A 22,337-nucleotide genomic window follows, 5' to 3' on the forward strand; every position below is an offset into this window, starting at 1 on the left:
TTTCAGCTAACCTCCAGCTGCTCCCCAAGTTCACCCCAGCCTCGCGGCCAGCCCAAATTTACAACATGAGAAAAAGGACAAAACTAAGCTCGTAGCCCCCCCTCCACCCCATCAGCCCCTAAACAGCTAAAGCTTCCCCCCCCTCCAGCTCTGTCAGGGTCACCGACAGCCCTTTTGACTCTTTGCTACAACTCAACCTAAAGCTATGTGACTCTCATTCTCATGTTGACGTTTTGACATGAGCAAATTGTTAGGCTACATTAAGTGAGAGGAAAACCTATGAAAATGTCTATTTTAAGATGTTACATTTACAAGGTTCCTGGAAATCAGGAATTTAGAGTGTTGGATTTCCTCTCTACAACACAGACCGGTTCATTTCAGAGGCAACAATGCCATACTAAGATGGCAAACCGTTAATTATATGGTGTGTGAATCCTCTTCAATCCTTTGTAAATTCTTATCGGAGAATATATTTCCTCATGCATTAATGGCATTGTTCTAGTAATAGCCTGCATAGCGCTGGCCGTCGTGCCGATTACACATTCAAGTTAGTAGCTCTTTTGTGTTTTTTTGTGCGGCAGTCAGTCATTCGACATGCATTGCCAAACATTTCCTATCTTCCATGGGTCCCTGTTGTGCTAGGCCCCATTGGACTTACGGCCGGTGGTTCCACCGAGTAGACTGTCTTTTCAGAGCCTGGGTGACAAATGATGTGTGTTAAGGGAGGAGGGAGGGACTGTTGGATAAGTGCTTTGTCCCGAGGTATAGGATACCCATATAGGCCGTATATGGAGAGGAAAATGACATTGGAAATGTGATTATGTTGGCTGTTTATTCACAGTGATTGGATTATCAGCCATAACTCTTCTTGTAATCCCTTTTTATTATTTACATAATCCCCAAAAAAGTGTCTTGTCTTATGCCTAATGCAGAAATAACTGACATGATCATATTTTGTTCAGTCTTTCACACCTGCTCTCCCTCTGACACCTATAGGGATCATCTGTTTTCCGTGTCCTTCATTACAAGGGTTTTATTGCCGATAAACATGTTGACATGTCTGTCTTGTGTACAAAGTCAAAGTGCCCTGCAAGCAGAGGGCAGCAGTTTCTCCTGTCAGCTCAACCCTCGTTAATAAAGTCCATGATGTAGAGGAAAGGCCCAATGGAAAGAGATGGTTCTCCTCCTCACCTAGGTCCCAACTTCCCCAGTCAAGTGAGAGATTCACTGACCGAAGGCTGTGTGGCCAGTAGCCTTTTGAGAAAGTGCTTGTGTGTTATGTTTTTTAGTCTTTGCAGCTGAGAGGGCTGAGTTCTCTGTACGGTCATCATATCATTTGCTGAGTCTCCACAGTGGGTACTAGGGCAGTGGGGGGTCACTGTCTCCAGAGAGAGTATGGCCAGGTCAGTGGGTTGCTGGGTCGTGGGGTGTGTGGTGCTGGAGGGGACAGCCCTCACATGGGATGGTCCGGAGTATGAACTGGACCCTGGCTGTAACCCTAGCCCCTGTCTTGACCTTCACTCTCACCTGGGATAGGATCCCCTTAGTGACTGTGAGGAACCAGTACTGCCTTTCTGCTAAGGTGCCGCTGGAATTCAGACATGGCTGTCTGCTTGGCTCCGACATGCATCTCATTATAGGGCCCTGATCGAGCGCTCGCGCCCATAAGCGTAATCCAAGATCAAACATGACTGTATAGAAAGATAAAAGCTATGTAATGAAATCCCTTGACCTTGCTTGCACCTATCCAATGGTGGAAAATCAGTGATTACTTTTGGGACCTATTCACACGAGAGGAGATGGGGAGAATATTATGCAACCAGTGTAGATATACATACTGTATGGCCAGGATTCACTTCATTCAAATGAAACTGACGGTAAAAAGTCAGCTACTGCTGTTACCATGGTAACGCCTCCGAATGAATCGCAGTGCTATGTAGACGTACTTTAAAAAAATATATATCTTAAGTCTTTGTAGGGACGACACTGTATCAGACAGTGTCCCTGAGAGAGGGGTGAAATAGCAGAGTGGCTTTAGAGACGGGCCGTTCGCCAGGAGTCTCCACGCTGCTCGGCTCACTATCCTATCGGAGGGGAAATTGTACCCTCACAACACATTCCTGCGGCCTAAATGTGATTATTAATATTATTTAAAAAATGTTTTATCGCCTACAGAGCCACATGTGCTGGAGGAAGCCTTACGGTTGGAAGATGTGTGTTCAGAGAGGGGCTCGCTGTGTGTGTGCGCTCTCCCTGGCTGGCATATTTGGCCTCCTCCTATCGTGCCCATCGATTGCCACTTCAGAATAGAGAGTAGATGTAAGAAGCTGAGTCCTGTGTTGTCTGGAGGGGGGCTATGTGCTAAGGTGTGAGTCGCTGTCCTTCTAGGCAGGGTCATGAGGGTGTGAATGTTTTAGCAAAAGGGTTAAAGGGTGTGCGTGCGTATACACACACACACACACCCAACCCAGTAAGCCTCCCTGAGGCCGGCAGTAGCAGAGAGAACAGATGCAGGGCTGGTGCTGCAGCAGGCAGTGTGTTGGTATGTGAGGAACGCTCGGGAGGATAGAGGTCAGAGGGTAGGGTAGGCCGTTTAGGGTCAGAGAGGAACCTATCCTTCTGAGAGGAGGCATATGTATGACTGGGAGGACAGGGCTACACCTTCGCGTGGCACAGTCTGCAACCACCGCTGACCCCAACAAACAGAACTGGAAGGGGGGCGGTAGGGCGAAGGGGAGACCAACTCTCACAGATGGTCCCAGAGTCGGACGAGTAGAGTATTGTTGTGGTCGGTCACTGACTGCTCTTGAGAACTAACACGGGGTCCTTTGACCTGATCCCAGTCCCTGACTATTTATCCTTAAACAATGAGGGCGAGCTACACATTTCAAACTGGCTTTAGACCAGTGGTTAAGGAATTGACCGGGGTCAGGTTCTGTCTCTGTCCGTCAACCTCTCTGGACTGCTCCCAGTGGACACGGTCACACGATGACATCATTGTGTGACTGACCGACGACTCCTCTGATCTGTGATCTCACACTTGCCTGAATATTTGTTTTAATCATACCACCCGTCCATTTGAAGGAGTGGCAGGGACATCTGATATAAACACCTAAAGACCAGCCTCTTAACAGCTCATTAAGGACTTGGTGTAATGGTCACAAATACAGTATGCTAATTTTGAATGGACTGGGAGGATGCTGTGTGTGTGCAGACTGACAGTATGTAAGCATAATCCTGTTTTATAAGCACGATGCTGAAAATCAAGATTACACGTCAGTGAATGGAAGAGATCAATAGTTAAGATTACAAATAAACTTTTTAAAAATATATAATTTTCAGGAAGTTTTGTGTAACACAACACTTAAAGTTAGATGAAGATGGAACATAATGTAGTGGTTTCCTCAAGTACATGTGAAGTACACTGCACTCATCTTTTTTGCTACTTTTTAAGTAGCCTACGGTCACGGTTGTCGTAAGAACGGGACCAAGGCGCAGCGGATGTTGAGTTCCACATATTTATTGCAAAGTGAAACTTAAAGAAAAAAAAACAAATCAATAAACGAACAACTAAACGTGGCTACGTGGTGCACATGCACTAACGCAAATCTATCCCACAAATGCAGGTGGGGAAAAAGCCTACCTAAATATGACCCTCAATTAGAGGCAACGATTACCAGCTGCCTCTAATTGGGAACCACACAAGCCACCAACCTAGAAATGTATAAACTAGATAAACCCCCCCATTCACGCTCTGACCTAAACACCATAGAGAACCGAGGGCTCTGTGAATGCGCACTGGAGACCTAGTGCGTGAAGCCGGTACAGGTGAAGTGCGTGTAACCAGACCACTTCAGGGCAAGTGCGTGGAGCAGGCACTGGACGTACCGGACTGGGGAGGCGCACTAGAGGCCTGATGTGTGGAGCCGGCACAGGTGGCACCTGACTGGTGACACGCACTTCAGGGTGAGTGCGGGAATCTGACACAGGACGTACCGGACTGGGAAGGCGCACCGGAGGCCAGATGCGTGACACCGGTGGAACTAGTGTCACGCTCTTCAGCACGCCTGTACGGCAGCATTCTCATCGCTACCACCTCTCTCCGGAATCATTCATCAAATTCCTCCTCCGACTCTCCGCTCGACCGCCAGCTCCGTGCAACGATTACCAGCTGCCTCTAATTGGGAACCACACAAACCACCAACCTAGAAATCTATAAACTAGATGACCTAAACACCATAGAGAACCGAGGGCTCTACGGTCAGGGTGTGACACCTACATGTACTTTTCCTAACAACGTGCTTTCTAAATAATTAACTACTGGTGGCATCTAGAGTAAATTGCAACAGAATAATGGGGATTTATATTAAAGCCTTGCCTTGTTCATTTGAGGTAATGAAATAAGAGCGCTCTCTGCCTTCACCCTTCCACCTTGTAGTCCGTCGCCTGACTAAGCATCTCTACGGAATCCAGAAGTTACCTCGGTGACCTCACCAAAAAGTATTCAGTCAGCCTTCAGTCAGCATCTGCAAAAAGGGCACAAGAAATGTGGAACACGTTTTTCATCCAAAGGGATTAAAGAAATATGTATTCAGGTGCTTAAACGATTGGCGTGCGAGTGCACCTTCCGATATAAACACTGAACGCTTGAGCAATTCCAGCACAGAAATTCAAATAAGATTGAGGATGAATGAGTGCCGTGACTGGGCCTTGTGTGGAGGCAGACGGAGACTGAGTGAAGGGTTTAAATCCACAAAAACCTGACACAAAGGGAGCCCTACTGCTCTGTCTGTGTTTGTGTGTGTGTGTGTGTGCTTGCGTAAAGAGGTTAGTGTCACCCTCCTTAATATTCCTCCTTTGTGAACATGTCACTACTTCACAGAAAACCATCACTGCCAAAATTGACCGCAATACCCTCAGATTTTTTATATTTCACCTTTATTTAACCAGTTAGGCTAGCTGAGAACAAGTTCTCATTTGCATCTATATACAGCGTGTGCAAATGAGGTAGGATAAGAGAGGTAAAGGCAATAAATAGGCCATGGTGGCAAAGTAATTACAATATAGCAATTGAACACTGAAATGGTAGGATGTGCATACATACAGCTGCTACTTTCAGGAGGCGGTGAACTAGTCCCCTATTAAACTCAAATCTTTTTAGAGTTTGATTAGTGGAAAGTAATGTCCTTACAAACGCCGTCTGCTTGAAACTTATCCCCACCAGTGTGGCTCAGAGGAGGGCTGGAGAAACCGTGTTTTGCATTCCACTCGGAGGCTGAGTCCCTAATGGCATCCTATTGCCTACATAGTGCACTACTGTTGACCAGGGCTTGTCAAAAGTGGTGCACTATATAGGGAATAAAGGGTGCCATTTTGGGACGCAAGCTGAATCTGATCACTTTTATTGCCTGCCAGCGTTTCTGGGCTCCTTAGGGTTCGGGTTGCCTTTTCTCAACCCGACTGGGCATTCTGATTGGTCAGCGGCATAGGGCAGGGTTTTCTGACCCAAGCATCACTATGTGAGGAAAGTCTTATGCTGGTTGTTCCAGGTTGCGATGTGTGACTGATCTCTGTTAATTCACATGGAGATGTGGTGTGAGAACGAAAAATGACAGTGTTTAAGAGGTGGCGCAAACTCTACCCTTCTACAGCTGGGTGGCTGGCTGAGTGTGTTAAAGTGTGTGCGTGTACGTTGTGGGTGTCTGTGCGTGCCATAAATGTGCATATATGTGCAGGGCCAAGAAGAGGTCACATGAGGTCACAAGTCCCTCGCCCTTGATGGTGAAACAAGCCCAAGATTTACTGCAGGCGTAAAGGCATATTCCATAAACATTGACACACACACACCAGCTGCCAAGCAGCCTCTCCAGGCCTCCTTCATCGCGCTCTAGTGTGGCCGTGGCGTGTCTGTTCTGAGAGTGGCTGCTATACCTCTTCACCTGCTCAGCCGCTGTGACCTGTCTGTCAGCAGCATAGCCCCACAGGGCACATGGACCAGGGCAAGCACACACACACTCTTGGCCTTAAACAAAATTACACTTTTACTGAACACACACACACACACATGAGCACACCCCTCTCACCTCTGCAGCTAATTTGCCCAGCCAGGCACGTCCAGCTTGCTGAGGATGAGTTGGCTTCAGTAAACATTTTAATTCCTGACGGTTTAAAACATCCTCATCGTCTACAGTAACTTATCATCCCATATCAACTGGTACCCAGCTTGTTGTATTTAACTGTATTCAACTAATATTAACACCGTTGGATGATGTGATATGACAAAATCAAGCTTTGTATCTAAACAAATCTACAAATATCACCTTTTTATATTGGATTATTTGAATTTTCTTCATGCCATTTAAAAAAAGAAATGTATATTGTCTGGCTTTTACAGGACGGAACGAGCTGATAGCACGGTACATCAAGCTACGCACAGGGAAGACACGGACAAGAAAGCAGGTGAGTTTCACGTAGCACCAATCCACTCCTGCTCTGTGTTCCGAGCCCTGTGCACCCCATACACAACACACCCCCACCCCATGTCTGTCCTAGTGGTCTACTCCAATCAGAGGCAAAGACACAGAGAAAGCAATAGAACAGCTATGACGGCAAAGTGATGCTGCCTTCGCTCCTGCACAGTCCCCGAGCCCTAGCCCCCTTCTCACGCTGAAATGGGCCACTGCTGAGTGATTTTCGTGGGCCGGGGCCCAATGCACAGATGCTATAGGATCAGATGACGGTGTGTTTCTTCACTTCCTCACATAGCGCATAGCCCAACCTTGTTAGGAGAGCAAGAAGTACAGGATCTTTGCAGCAGAGAGGACACTGTAGAGGGCTGGATGAAGCAGGGATTTGGAGCCCTATCTGGGACATGGAGTTTGATATGGAGTGACTGACTGACAGGTTGGCACTGGCAGATGTTGCGTTACATGGACGGGGGGGGGGGGGGGTCATATTTGACCTCTTATGGGATGGGGGTAAAAAGGGAGAGGGGTTGGGGTTAACAATGAGTTGAAGTGTCTAGCAATGTATGTGGACACCTGCTTGTCGAACATCTTAAAATCATGGGCATTAATATGGAGTTGGTCCCCCCCCCCTTTGCTGCTACAACCGCCTCAACTCTTCTGGGAAGGCTTTCCACTAGATGTTGGAACATTGCTGCGGGGACTTACTTCCATTTAGCCACAACAGCATTAGTGAGGTCAGGCACTGATCTTGGGCGATTAGGCCTGTCTCGCAGTCTGCGTTCCAATTCATCCCAAAGGTGCTCGATGGGGTTTAGGTCAGGGCTCTGTGCAGGCCAGTCAAGATCTTAAACACCGATCTCGACAAACCATTTCTGTATGTGCATGTGGGCATTGTCATGCTGAAACAGGAAAGGGCCTTTACCATACTTTTGCCACAAAGTTGGAACCACAGAATTGTCTAGATTGTCATTGTATGCTGTAGCGTTAAGATTTTCCTTCACTGTAACTAATGGGCCTAGCCCGAACCATTCCTCATCCACCAAATTTTACAGTTGGCACTATGCATTGGGGCAGATGGCGTTCTCCTGGCATCTGCCAAACCCAGATTTGTCTGTCGGACTGGCAGATGGTGAAGCGTGATTCATCACTCCAGAGAACCCTGCTCCTGAGTCCAATGATGATGAGCTTTACACCACTCCAGCCAATGCTTGCCATTGTGCATGGTGATCTTAGGCTTGTGTGCGGCTGCTCGGCCATGGAAACCCATTTCATGAACCTCGCCATGAACAGTTCTTGTGCTGACGTTGCTTCCAGAGGCAGTTTGGAACTCTGTAGTGAGTGTCGCAACCGAGGACAGACGCTACGTGCTTCAGCACTCGGTGATCCTGTTCTGTGAGCTTGTATGGCCTATCACTTCGCGGCTGAGCCATTGTTGCTCCTAGACATTTCCACTTAACAATAACAGCACTTACAGTTGACCGGGGCATCTCTAGCAGGGCAGAAAGTTGACGAACTAACTTGATGTTAAGGGGGCATCCTATGACTGTGCTACTTCGAAAGTCACTGAGCTCATCAGTACGGGCCAATGTTTGTCTATGGCGATTGCATGGCGGTGTGCTCGATGTTATACACCTGTCAGCAACGGGTGTGGTTTAAATAGCCGAATCCACTAATTTGAAAGGGTGTCCACATACTTTAGTGTAAATCAATGTGTAAATATGCCATTCTTAATTAGTAAAAAAGCTGAAGAACATGCCCACATCCAGGTACTTTTGCAGGTGCTGGAGTTGTAGGTTAATTGTTTGATGAAGACCTAAGGGTTGAAACGTTGTTATAATGACATCCCCATGGAGCACGAGCAGCAGTGTGCAGCATTTTCCTATTCATTTTCCATTCTTAATGAGTGCCATGTTGGTACCAAACGTTTCAAGACAACGACATTGCACTGTGGTAAGAATGAGAATATCAACCTTATTGTTTTGTCGCACCTTTTGGCGTCAACATGGAGATAGACACATCTACCAAAGACCTGATCTCCGTCCCTCTCCTCCAGGTGTCCAGTCACATCCAGGTGCTAGCGCGACGGAAGGCCCGGGAGATCCAGGTGAAGCTGAAGGTACGCTACGTGAGTCTCCCTCGTTTTTTGGATCTTCAACTGTTGCGTTGCATCATAGGTTTGCTCAATACAGCAATGGAATGGGTAGACAAACCAATCACAGGGTCTAAATTCTGCAGGATCTGCCAATATGGAGGCGCAATTCAACCTTTCACGATTGCGTTTAGAACACAAGACATTCAAATTCCAATCCTCCTCACCAATGTATCTCGGTCCACATACCATTTGTCGGGACCTTGCTTTCAATGGGAATGTCTACCATTCTACCCATTCCAATTCTGTCTGCTACAGCACTAGCTATGCAGGTCATTTGGCGTAGCATGCTGATGTTTTTAACGTGTGAAGTTAATATGGAGGGTTGTTGGGGAGGCTGTGGGGGTGCTTGGCTGTAGCCGTGATGTTGTTCCTTTAAAGCCACAGAGCTGAGATCAGCAGGAACGCTTCCTATGGTCTTCATTGTACCTTAACCCATGTTATTCTCTTCTCATTTTGAGGCTTGATTCCATGACTAAATAACTAAATATACCATGGCGTTGATATCCGATAGGGAATTTCTAATGGATTCCCATTTCTACATTTCAGTGAAAACAATATGGAGAGACAAAACCAATTAGAAACCGAGAGAGCGTGGGTTGTATTAAATATCAACCCCTTCATTTGTATGAGCATCCCTACAAGTCCCCACAGTCAATTTAAATATGCTCCAGCATCCCTGGCTTGAGGCTTCCTGTGCACAATATGAACAAATGCATTTGTCAGGATATTTAAATTAATGTTTGTAATGCATTGTTCCTTCCAGGCATTTCATAAGTATTTCAATAGAAGTGTTCCTGTTTGGTGGGTGAAAACTTTCCTTACACATTCCGTCCCCTGCGCTTGCAAGCATACGTTCCATGCGCCCATACACACGCACGCCAGGTGACACAGCTCTCCGTCTCTCTGGACGGCGGCCACTGGGCCTCAGCGTTGGTCACAAGCCTTTGACAGGCCTTTTTAAATAGGTCTTTCTTGTAACTGAGAACATTAGCAGATGTACTCTGCATATTTCGGCTATGCCCTTGTGTCGGATGGTTCTGGGGAAAAGAATGTGCTGGTTTGGCCTTTCATTAAAGGGTTGGGTTGAGAGTGTTTGTAGTCCCAGATGAGTTGGAAACTGCTGAAGTCAACATGATGGACACACACGCGCTCACAGAACAATAACACTTTACCATAAACATCAGACAGGAATGACTCTGCCGTTTCTGGTAGCCACCATGTCTCCTGCTTACCGTTAGCATTTTTCCGCGAACCAGCTTGATTAGCATTAGCATGGCGCTAGCCCTCTGACATGCCCGGGCCAGCTCCCACTCTGACCTCTGGCAAAGACGTAGACTGCTTGTCAACACCTCCCGGCCTCTGCCAAGGCTATAATCTTTACTTTCGACTCCAGGGCCCTTGACTGCAATATCATCCAGGCTCCCAGACCAGCACCGGATGATGCATCCTTCCGCTCCTCTTTTCCCACCCAACTAACATAGTGGGGCAAGTGTTCCCAGGAAAACAGGTTGCTGACTAAAGTGGAAAGTGTGTTTGTCTGACCCCTGGGGCCTGTTGTGTGTGTGTCTGCAGGACCAGGCTGCCAAAGACAAGGCACTCCAGAGTATGGCCACCATGTCCTCTGCCCAGATCATCTCCGCCACCGCCTTTCAGAACAAAATGGCTCTGCAGGGGCTGTCCAGGCCGCCGTATCCCACTGCCGGCGGGGTGAGTGTGCATGGACACACAAACCCTGTCCTTGGGCAACACTGAGGGACACATATAGAAGGAGAGGTAGTGTGTGTAATTAAATATGTTTCCATGTTTTCTTTTCTTTAGTTTTGGCATGGCGGCCTTCCAGGACAGCCTAGGGGTCCTGAAGAGTAAGTTAAAACCCTGTGTGTGCGTGCCTGACTCTCTGTATGTCTGTCCTGTCTGTCAAAAGGCATTGGTTTACTGCAATGGAATAAATGGAAATTGCAATCCGTCCAAACTGAATATGAGAAACATATTATTTATAAAGCACTTTAGTTGATGAAGCTGAGCCCCCAGTGTGTTTAAGGGTCAGTCAATTAGGTGTGTGTGTGCGTGTGCGTATAGGCGTGTGTGTGTGTGTGTGTGTACACACGCGCGGGGTCAGGTGGGTGAGGGTGTAATGTGTCTACTGCCTGTCTCGTCTCTCCAGCATTAAGCCCTTTTCCCAGCAGAGTTACGCCATGCAAGCGTCCGGCCCGCCCCCCATAACAGGTGGGTTTTCCCAGCTTCCCTCACATCCATGTGTCGACAGATGCTGTCACGGTCTGCAAGTGATGAAATACACAAGATGCCGATGAAGAGCTCCAACAAAGCTCAGAGAAAGACAGAATGTAACATTTTCTAAACCTTTGGTATATTTTGTTGCCCCTGGCCCCCACCCTTCCTCTTCACCAGGCTATGAGAGCACGGCGGGCCTGTCCATGTCGCCGGGCACCCCCCCGTGGCAGGGACGCAGTATCGCCAGCTCCAAGCTTCGCATGCTAGAGTTCTCTGCTTTCCTGGAGCAGCCTCAGGACCCAGAGACCGTGAGTAGTCACTTAGTAGCCCCTCGCCCTGCCTGATTAGCCTCCGTAATCATCTCACGTAGGCTGCGTTGACACTGACAACTAGTGAAAAAAGAATCCGAATTGAGCTGCCTTTTTTTAAAACGCAGCCTTAGTTAATAGGGGCACAGCAAATTAGTAAGCAACATTTCAGATCTCATCAATGTACAAGTGTGCGACATACAGCTTTAAATAAATATCTCACTTTCATCCAACAAGCCTCTTTCTAAAGTTGTTACTTCCTTCCTCAGGCCATGACAGCATCTTGACCATGAACTGAAGCAGCGCTTTGCTAGTAATCAACATCTCTCTCTCCCCTTTGTTTTGCAGTTTAACAAGCACCTGTTTGTGCACATCGGTCAGTCCAACCCCACCTTCAGTGACCCGTACCTGGAGGCAGTGGACATCCGGCAGATCTATGACAAGTTCCCTGAGAAGAAGGGAGGGATGAAGGAGTTGTTTGAGAAGGGGCCGCCTAACGCTTTCTTCCTCGTCAAGTTCTGGGTGAGTCAGAGCGAGGTGTGTGTTAGAGGCCAATTTATAGTGTTTGTGTGTGCATGCAGGTGTGACTCTGCTCGTGTGTGTTTTTGTTTAACTATCCTTTTGGGTACCAGATGTCCTTACAATTTTGACAGTCCCCGCAAGGAAAAATACTATTTAAGGTTTAGGGTTACAATCAGGGTTAGAATTAAGGTTAGGGGATATGGTTTGGGTTTAGGTTTCGGGTTAGGGAAAATATAATTTTGGATGGGAATCAATTATTTGGTCCACACATGCAAAGCAGAGAATCACTCAAATGTGTATATATATTATAACATCTTTGTTTTTTTGCCTCTTGGGTCTCCTATGGGCTTGGGCCCAGCCCCTGACTCACACAATTGACCCGTCATATTGATTTATTATGCAGTTACAATTGTTTTTATTAACCAGTGACCCAATTAAGGCAGGTCCCCCCCAGAATCCTCCTGAGGTTGGCGGGTGCAGTAAAAAAAACGAGTATTTATTTCTTGCTGCCCCACGGGCCTGGGTCCAGGGGATTCAGCCCCGGTAAGCCGCCATTCATCCGGCCCTGCTTACTGTATCAGATTTCCATAAAAATGGACAAAAATGGCTTTTTAGCAAAATACTATTTCTTAAGCAAAGCATTTTGCTAGGACTGTCTGAGTGGGGAGGGGAAAACTGAAAACCAGCTGTTATTGGCAGATCGGTTTAGAATTCTCTTTGTTATTGGTCTATTAACTAATTTACCGCATGGTGATGTCACCATGGAGAGCCCCCCCAATCTAAATCTGCTAATTAGATTGTACTTTCAACCAGCAACTAGCAGTAAATAACCCTGATGAAAATATATACACTTTTAGAGTATGTTTCATCGGCTGTTGTACAATATGATATGGAAAACTGAATTTTGACTCCACTGGGCCTTTAACTGTGTTAGGGCTTTAGGACTGGAGCTAAAGGAATTTATTAGCGATTTTCTGTTTGAAACAAATTTAAAAGTAATCTGTTAAGACCTGGCTGTTTTCTGCCCATGGGTACAGCGGGTATAGAGGACACATTGTGGTGTGTGTGACGGCAGCCTTGGGCAGGAGAGTGGCAGGGTTGCTCTTTCACTGGTGAAACCTGAGCCTGGGCACCTGTCCACTCGCTATTAGGCTGAACCCACCCCACACACATCCACTTATTTATAGATTCCCCCCAACCAAGAGAGAGGGAATGCACAGAGTGAGTGACCATCTTCTCTGACCATTTCTTTGCGCAGAATGTGCATAACTTGCTTCAGAAACTTTACTTATACACGCTATATTCTACAGAATGAAGATTTTCAGAGTCGCTCCTTTACATCCCAACTCTACATTCCCAAATATAGAATGTGCCCCTCCCCCCTAACGACCTCCCCCTCCAGTTAACTTGTACATGAGGTGTTAGTCACCCTCACATGCTCCTCTGAAGCCTTATTTATTGTTGAGAGATAAGACATTGGTGACACCCAAGTGACACCCATATGAAGCTGTCATCTCCCCCCTTGGGAGAAGCAGCTGCTGAGAGCCATGGCATTTGATGCAGGGTTAATGGGAAGGAGGGAGCGAGGGACCCAGCCATATGTCATGAAAGTGGGAGAGAAAGGGAGGGGAACATGTCCAAGCCATTCATTACGGTAGCCTCTTAATTTCAGTGCTCTGTTGGGCTCGTGCACCCATTATTTATTTATATATATATATATATATATATATATATATATATATATATATATATATATATAGCTAGCTCAGACTGACTGGAGAAAACAACCCCATATGACTGCTGCTAGCGCCAGATCCCTCACCACATCATATTATAGTGGGTCCGATTGTCTTAACCCTCATGGCACCCATGACAAAACACACAATCAACCATCCATGCATCCAGCCAGCCGGGTCATGACTTGGGGGCGTCCTGAGGCTCTGGCCGGGTTGTCATGGCGACGGTGACAGGCTGCTTGCACATCTCCAAAGCTATGGCATTCTAGATTGAATTTCCAGCTCCACAGCCGGCCCAGCCTGCTCCCCCCGTAGTGCCCATGGCCCTGTCCTAACGTATTGTCTAGCGCCTTTGAAGTGCCCGGAGAATCCGATTTGAGACGGCCCTTGTAAATTGTTACACAGGAGCCCGGCCTGGCTGATCTAATCAGCCAATTGTGGGCTGTTGATTGTAATTGGATGAATTCCCTCGCAGGCCGTTAAAGAAGAGGGGGAGCGTGGGTTCTGGGAGGGTCACGGGGCCCCGGGGATGAAGACAAATGATAGAATTACAGGAGCGAGAGATGAAGACGAGGAGCAGGGTGATGAAGAGAGGCTGAGCGCTGTATTAATGGCCAATTAGGAGACAAGAGCCTGAGAGGGGAAAAGGTAAAGCCCTCTCAATGTTTGTCTGTCTTTCTCTACCATGACCGAGATGACACCTTGTCCAAATCTAGGATCAGATTACCTTGACCCAGATCCTTCCCTTAACCATTCGGGGGGAGATTCTACTTTCTCAGACAGACAGGAGGTTGGATGCACCTGACGGAGAGGCCCAGACGGGTCTAACGCCACAGCTAGACACAGCATCTTGGGAATGCAGTGGCTGGGGTGGCAGCCTAATCTAAGTCAACACAGGCAACAGCCATAGAGGTTGCTGGGCTTTGCAGAGAATCAGTCGCAGGATTTGTTGAGCTGTCACACTGGAGAAATACGTTTTGGAAAGACAACTAAGACATACACACACACGTTCCTTAAAATTAAGTATATTAACTGAGGAGAAGAACCTGACATTACTGAAAGAAAGCTTGATGTGTTACCACTGAAATAACATACAGGTTTCTCTTCAGATTTTTGATTGAACTGTCGAACTAAAAAGGTCTCCTCTTCAAGACTGGCAGGTTGTTTGATTAATGCCTTATCGGCGCTGACAGATGGCCGCCTCACTTCGATTTCCTTGGAAACTATGCAATAATTAGTTTTTTAATGTGTTATTTCTTACATTGTTACCCCAGGAAATGTTAGGTTTTATTACATATCACCTCCACCCTAGGAGGAATTATTGAATATAAGAGCAACATTACGACCAGGAATACGACTTTCCCGAAGCGGATCCACTGTTTGGTCCACCACCCAGGACAATGGATCGGATCCCAGCCGGCGACACAAAACCACGGCACCGCAGAAGGGGCAGACGGAGCGGTATTCTGGTCAGGCTCCGTAGACGGGCACATCGCGCACCGCTCCCAAGTATACTACTCGCCAATGTCCAGTCTCTTGACAACAAGGTAGACGAAATCCGAGCAAGGGTTGCCTTCCAGAGAGACATCAGAGATTGTAACGTTCTTTGTTTCACGGAAACATGGCTCACTCGGGATACGTCATCAGACTTGGTACAGCCACCTGGCTTCTTCATGCATCGTGCCGACAGAAACAAACATCTCTTTGGTAAGAAGGGCGGGGGTGTATGCCTTATGATTAACGAGACGTGGTGTGATCATAACAACATACAGGAACTCAAGTCCTTTTGTTCACCTGACCTAGAATTCCTTACATTTACATTTACATTTAAGTCATTTAGCAGACGCTCTTATCCAGAGCGACTTACAAATTGGATAGTTGTTTCAGCCACTTGCAAATTGTTGGCAGGTGCACAGTGCACTGTTTGGATGCTGGAATTATTTTAGACGAACGTGCAAAAGGTAACCTACCTTTTTAAGTGATTTGTATGACAAATCAGTTGAAAACATCACGACTGTTTGTGTCCATGCCACAAGGTAATTTTATTAATTACATTTTAAGTCATGCTGCCCTTGACTTTACCTAAATAAGTCTATAAAACACAATGCCATTGTTAGAATCTTAATATCACAAACAGAACTGGTGTTATAACCAGTGTTAGGAGGGCATGTCATTTTCTTTATGGTTTTCCCCCATTGCCCTCCCCTCCTCCCGACAGTAGGGCCTGCTCCCCTCCTCCCGACAGTAGGGCCTGCTCCCCTCCTCCCGACAGTAGGGCCTGCTCCCCTCCTCCCGACAGTAGGGCCTGCTCCCCTCCTCCCGACAGTAGGGCCTGCTCCCTTCCTCCCGACAGTAGGGCCTGCTCCCTTCCTCCCGACAGTAGGGCCTGCTCCCCTCCTCCCGACAGTAGGGCCTGCTCCCCTCCTCCCGACAGTAGGGCCTGCTCCCCCTCCCGACAGTAGGGCCTGCTCCCCTCCTCCCGACAGTAGGGCCTGCTCCCCTCCTCCCGACAGTAGGGCCTGCCCCCTCCTCCCGACAGTAGGGCCTGCTCCTCCTCCCGACAGTCGGGTCTGCTTCCTTCCTCCCGATAATTAAGGTGCTGTACCCAGTTGATAATTACACCAATAATTTCCTCGAAACTGAACATATACCACAGATGAAAATGGTAAGTACCCGATATCAGTCCACCGAATCCAAGCAGTCTTATCAGTCTACACTGGCCTACTTGGAGTACACAGTGAGAGTGTGCATCATTTACTATAGCAAGTAGACCAATGGATGCACATGCAGCGTTGCGACAAAATCTAAAGGAAAATGACTCAGATGGTGGGGAAGAAATGAATCACGATGACATCTCTGATGATTATTCTTCGGATTCTGAGCCTGAATCTACACCTCCGAGGCCTAAGCGCAAAAAAAGCCAGAACTGGGCGCACTGAGCAGGTGCCCGCGCCACCACCACCAAATGAAAACGGTGAGACAGGAGAAAGGAAGGCACGGCGCCGTTTGGATAGAACAAGCCAGAGACAATGCAACTGGCCAATTATCACCCCAAAATGTCATGACAGAGAGCAGGCCCTACATCTCAAACAAAAGAACAACATCAGCAATGCACTCACTAGCTTGTGTTGTTTATGAGACATGCTCCAACTTATGCCATTGAGTGAAGACTCACACCATGTAAGCACAAGCTGACAATAATTGATTATTTTGGACTGCGGTCAAATATTCATTAGAATGCCATTTAAGCTTTTGCGATGCTTTTCACTATTTATCAACCACACTTGGAGCTTATAATAATGTTAAGGCAACTAATGTTTTCATCATTTGACCGTGCATCTTGCTGACTGTGCGTCTTGGTGGTTGGGGGTATTATCTTTTTTTGCCGTTGTAAAAGCTGTTACTGCGTTCCAACATATGCTTTCTGTTTCATAGGTGTAACAAAGGCACCCCACAACTAAAATGTGTTTTTACATAAACTAACATAAACTAATGAACAGTAACACTAATGAAAACGCCTGTGTGATTTGAAATACTTTTTTTTTTGTATTCTAATGTTACCTTCCTAAAAACAACCAAATGACTCTTTTGCGATAGCATATATGAAATGTATTCATTCAAAACTGTTAGAATGTTGCAATCCGAATGACTGCACATCAGCTTGAATGGCGGTTCTAGTTTTTCCACGGAAGGAGGTCCTGCAAAAGAAAACTTGCCCCCCCCCTATGGAAATCAAAGGTGTCCAACTGATTTGTTCTGGCGCCGGCCCTGGTTGAAATGTTACTGATTGTAGAGCATCTACAGATGGACTGACTATCAAAATAAAGTGTTACCATAAAGTAGAACCTTACTAGAACCAGCAGTGAGTGAAAGAAAAATTCAAGCAAAGAGAGAGGAAACACTTGCGACGGAGACCAAAAAAAAAAATCAACCATTTCAGTAAAACATCTGATGGAGACAAAGAGGAGAAAGGAGGGATGCAATGGAGAGACATATAGAGAGAAGAGAGGAAATACAAAGGAGGGATATGCTGGAGTGAAGAGGTCAAAGGGGAGAAGGACTAACCCTGGTGTTCTCCTCCATCTGCGTTCCTCTCTTCCAGGCCTCTGAGAAGATGGAGCTGACCACGCTCTGGGAGCGCCCGTGGCTGGAGGCCGTGTCCACTCCACTGTCTGACTGGCCCGAGTGGTTCGACTGGGACTCGGGCAGACTGGCTGACCCGGAGCTGGAGCCAGAGCGGATGCTGGAGGTGGAGAGGGAGGACCAGTCGTAGGCCGCCTCCGTGCGTTTCATAGCCTCCTGGACCGCATTATCTACCAAGATAATTTTCTTCGATCATAATCACTGTCGTGTATATACCCCCCAAGCAGAAACCTCGACGGCCCGGAAAGAACTTAATTTGACTATGTAAACTGGAAACCACATCCTGAGGCTGCATTTATTGTAGCTGGGGATTTTAACAAGGCTAATCTGAAAACAAGGCTCCCTAAATTTTATCAGCATATCAAATGCGTGTCCCCGGGCTGGCAAAACCCTGGATCATTGTTATTCTAACTTCCGCCATGCATATAAGGCCCTCCCCCGCCCTTCTTTTGGAAAATCTGACCACGACTCCATTTTGTTGCTCCCAGCCTATAGACAGAAACTAAAACAGGAAGCACCCGATTCAGTGAACGAGTTAATTAGCAAGTGCATTGGTACCCACAGCGTCTATTAAAACATTCCCCAACCAGAAACCGTGGATTGATGGCAGCATTCGCGCAAAACTGAAAGAGTGAACCACAGCTTTTAATCAGGGCAAGATGACCGGAAACATGACCGAATACAAACAGTGTATCTATTCCCTCCACAAGGCAAACAAACAAGCTAAGCATCAGTATAGAGACAAAGTAGAGTCGCAATTCAACGGCTCAGACACTAGAGGTATGTGGCAGGGTCTACAGTCAATCACAGATTACAAAAGAAAAACCAGCCCCGTCGCAGACCACGATGTCATGCTCCCAGACGAACTAAACAACTTCTTTGCTCGCTTTGAGGACAATACAGTTCCACTGACAGGGCCCGCTACCAAAACATGCGGGCTCTCCTTCACTGCAGCCAATGTGAGTAAAACATTTAAAGGTGTTAACCCTCGCAAGGCTGCCGGCCCAGACAGCATCCCCAGCCGCGTCCTCAGAGCATGCGCAGACCAGCTGGCTGGTGTGTTTACGGACATATTCAATCAATCCTTATCCCAGTCTGATATTCCCACATGCTTCAAGAGGGCCACCATTATTCCTGTTCCCAAGAAAGGGGTCTCGACCCTGCCCTATGCAACTGGGTCCTGGACTTCCTGACGGGCCACCCCCAGGTGGTGAGGGTAGGTAACAACATCTCCACCCCGCTGTTCCTCAACACTGGGGCCTCACAAGGGTGCGTTCTCAGGCCTCTCCTGTACTCCCTGTTCGCCCATGACTGCATGGCCATGCACGCCTCCAACTCAATCATCAAATTTGCAGACACAACAGTCGTAGGCTTGATTACCAACAACGGCGAGACTGCCTACAGGGAGGAAGTGAGGGCCCTCGGAGTGTGGCGTCAGGAAAATAACCTCGCACTCAATTTTGACTAAACAAAGGAGATGATCATGGACTTCAGGAAACAGCAGAGGAAGCAGCACCCTATCCACATCGACGGGACAGTAGTGGAGAACGTGGAAAGTGTTAAGTTCCTCAGCGTACACATCGCGGACAAACTGAAATGGTCCGCCCACACAGACAGCATGGTGAAGAAGGCGCAGCAGTGCCTTCCAGCAACAGTGTGTGAAAACCTTGTGAAGACTTACAGAAAAAGTTTGACCTCTGTCATTGCCAACAAAGGGTATTTAACAAAGTATTGAGAAACTTTTGTTATTGACCAAATACTTTTTTTCCACCATAATTTGCAAATAAATTCATTAAAAATCCTACACTGTGATTTTCTGGATTTTTTTTCTCATTTTGTCTGTCATAGTTGAAGTGTACCTATGATGAAAATTACAGGCCTCTCTCCTCTTTTTAAGTGGGAGAACTTGCACAATTGGTGGCTGACTAAATACTTTTTTGCCCCACTGTATAAAGTAGTTGTTGTGAAATTTAAGTTAGATTACTCGTTGGTTATTACTGCATTGTCGGAACTAGAAGCACAAGCATTTCGCTACATTCGCATTAACATCTGCTAACCATGTGTATGTCAAAAAAAGGGGGAGGGACTGGAAGGTTGTTGTTGCTTGGGTGTGTGGTTCCTCTCTCTGCAGGCTGATCTGTTGTTGCCTGGGTGTGTGGTTCCTCTCTCTGCAGGCTGATCTGTTGTTGTTGCCTGGGTGTGTGGTTCCTCTCTGCAGGCTGATCTATTGTTGTTGCCTGGGTGTGTGGTTCCTCTCTCTGCAGGCTGATCTGTTATTGTTGACTGGGTGTGTGGTTCCTCTCTCTGCAGGCTGATCTGTTATTGTTGCCTGGGTGTGTGGTTCCTCTCTCTCTCTCCATGCTGATCTATTGTTGTTGCCTGGGTGTGTGGTTCCTCTCTCTGCAGGCTGATTTGAGTGCCAACCTGCAGGACGACAGCAGTTTGTTCTACGGCGTGTCCAGTCAGTACGAGAGCTCCGAGAACATGATCATCACCTCCTCCACCAAGGTCTGCTCCTTCGGAAAGCAGGTGGTGGAGAAAGTAGAGGTGAGCGAGAAACAACTGATTGTTCCAGGTCCATGAATAGAGATCTAGTAAATATACATACAGTATACACTGAGTGTATAAAACATTAGGAACACCTTCCAAATTTTGAGTTTCACCCCCTTTTGCCTTCAGAACAGCCTCATTTCATCAGGGTATGGACTATACAAGGTGTCGAAAGCGTTCCACAGGGATGCTGGCCTATGTTGACTCCAATGCTTCCCACAGTTGTGTCAAGTTGGCTGGATGTTCTTTGGGTGGTGGACCACTGCAACATTGCAGTTCTTGACACACTCAAACCGGTGCGCCTGGCACCTACTACCATACCCCGTTCAAAGGCACTGAAATATTCTGTCTTGCTCATTTACCCTCTGAATGGCACACACACAATCCATGTCTCAAGGCTTCTTTAACCTGTCTCCTCCCCTTCATCTACACTTATTTGAAGTGGATTTAACATAAATAAGGGATCATGCTTTCACCTGGATTCACCTGGTCATTCTGTCATAGAAAGAGCATGGGTGTTCCTAATGTTTAGTACACACGACATACTGTTTACATTAGGGTTTGGTGGTATCCGGGTATTCATATCTTCATACCGTTTCTATACCATACCGGGGTATAAGGTATTACCGGAAATGCACACAAGTGCCGCTATTAAACTTATTTTAATTCATTTTTTTATGTTACGCACAAAACTATTAAGGCAACAGGGATCTTGATCCAGGAGGGGATTGAATGTCTCTGCTGTAAACAAGAAACTTGATCTGGACATCTAACCACTTAGCAAGTTAGCAAACCAAATGCATAGCTAGAGGCCTGAGCTGGATATCATTTATTTGACACATCTTAGATTTCTTATAGTTATACTTAACTTATAGTTAGTTAGCACCCACCCCTGAAATACCGATGGTATGATTTTGAATACCGTTTATTTTTTGCGGTATTGGAAATCACATTGGTATTTCGAAATAATCCGGTATAAGGTATAAGCGGTATTTTGCCCAAGCCTAGTATACATACAATATGCATATACAGTACAAAATACATACCATAGATGTGTAGATAAAGACAGAAATACATGTAGGTTTACAGTACCTAAATAAACATACATTTATATTGATTATTTCGAGATGGTCAACAAACTGAGTTTTTATGTAGACTCCGGGATTGGCATGAAAATGTTTTAGACCTGCGATCTCAACATTTGAGATCATGACTGTTCGTGAACGTAATGATTATCACTCTGAGAATAAATTAATAACCCAACCAGTGGGATTCAACTCACTACTTAACAATCTGTGGTCTAGAACAGATGGCCAAACAATTCACAAGACACCACTTAACTCCTCCTCACCCTGACTCACTGGTCGCGTCCCAAGGAACCTACCAGGTACAACCCAATATCCGTAACCATGGCCACCCTCTTATATCATCCTGGCCAACTTGCCCTCTAAATACACCGCTGCTGTCTTCAACTAGGATCTCAGCAATCATTGCCTCATTGCCTGCATTCGTAATGGGTCCGCAGTCAAACGACCACCCCTCATCACTGTCAAACGCTTCAGCGATTAGGCCTTTCTAATCAACCTGGCCCGGGTATCCTGGAAGGATATTGACCTCATCCCTTCAGCAGAGGATACCTGGTTGCTCTTTAAAAGTGCTTTCCTCACCATCTTAAATAAGCATGCCCCATTCCCCCCCAAACAATGTAGAACTGGGACTCCCGGGTGATCTAGGGCACTCTATCGCAGTGCTAGCTGTGCCACCAGAGACTCTGGGTTCGAGCCCAGGCTCTGTCGCAGCCGGCCGCGACCGGGAGGTCCATTGGCCTAGTGTCGTCCGGGTTAGGGAGGGTTTGGCCGGTAGGGATATCCTTGTCTCATCGCGCACTAGCGACTCCTGTGGGGCGCACTAGCGACTCCTGTGGGGCATTTTTCTACGGCTGGCCATGTTTTCCATCTGGCTACCCCTACCCTGGCCAACATCTCTGCAACCCCTGCAGCAACTTGCCCAAGCCCCCCCCCCCCTCTTCTCCTTCACCCAAATCCAGACAACTGATGTTCTGAAAGAGCTGCAAAATCTGGATCCCTACAAGTCAACTGGGCTTGACTAAAATTATCATCTGAAATTGTTGCAACCCCTATAACTAGCCTATTCAATCTCTCTTTTGTATCATCTGAGATCCCCCGAAGATTGGAAAGCTGCAGCGGTCATCCCCCTCTTCAAAGGG

General features: G+C 46.9%; 1 protein-coding gene across 5 annotated transcripts in view; it reads left to right on the plus strand.

Moving 5' to 3' along the window:
* The window catches only part of LOC115134423 (transcriptional enhancer factor TEF-3-like), a 33,817-nt gene that overhangs the window by 6,195 nt on the left and 5,285 nt on the right, over nucleotides 1-22,337 (plus strand). Inside the window, exons 3-10 of one of the 5 annotated variants that reach the window (XM_029668369.2) lie at nucleotides 6,395-6,459; nucleotides 8,521-8,592; nucleotides 10,192-10,326; nucleotides 10,438-10,481; nucleotides 10,784-10,845; nucleotides 11,029-11,159; nucleotides 11,508-11,696; nucleotides 19,967-20,107. In XM_029668369.2, coding sequence (XP_029524229.1) covers nucleotides 6,395-6,459; nucleotides 8,521-8,592; nucleotides 10,192-10,326; nucleotides 10,438-10,481; nucleotides 10,784-10,845; nucleotides 11,029-11,159; nucleotides 11,508-11,696; nucleotides 19,967-20,107 — 839 coding nt within the window. Of the gene's footprint in view, nucleotides 1-6,394; nucleotides 6,460-8,520; nucleotides 8,593-10,191; nucleotides 10,327-10,437; nucleotides 10,482-10,783; nucleotides 10,846-11,028; nucleotides 11,160-11,507; nucleotides 11,697-17,519; nucleotides 19,363-19,966; nucleotides 20,108-22,337 lie in introns of those variants that run through there. The other 4 variants (XM_029668372.2, XM_029668371.2, XM_029668373.2 and 1 more) reach the window with 4 other exon arrangements.

This window comes from Oncorhynchus nerka, linkage group LG9a (genome assembly GCF_034236695.1).
Source record: "Oncorhynchus nerka isolate Pitt River linkage group LG9a, Oner_Uvic_2.0, whole genome shotgun sequence".
NCBI classification, from domain to species: Eukaryota; Metazoa; Chordata; class Actinopteri; order Salmoniformes; family Salmonidae; genus Oncorhynchus; species Oncorhynchus nerka.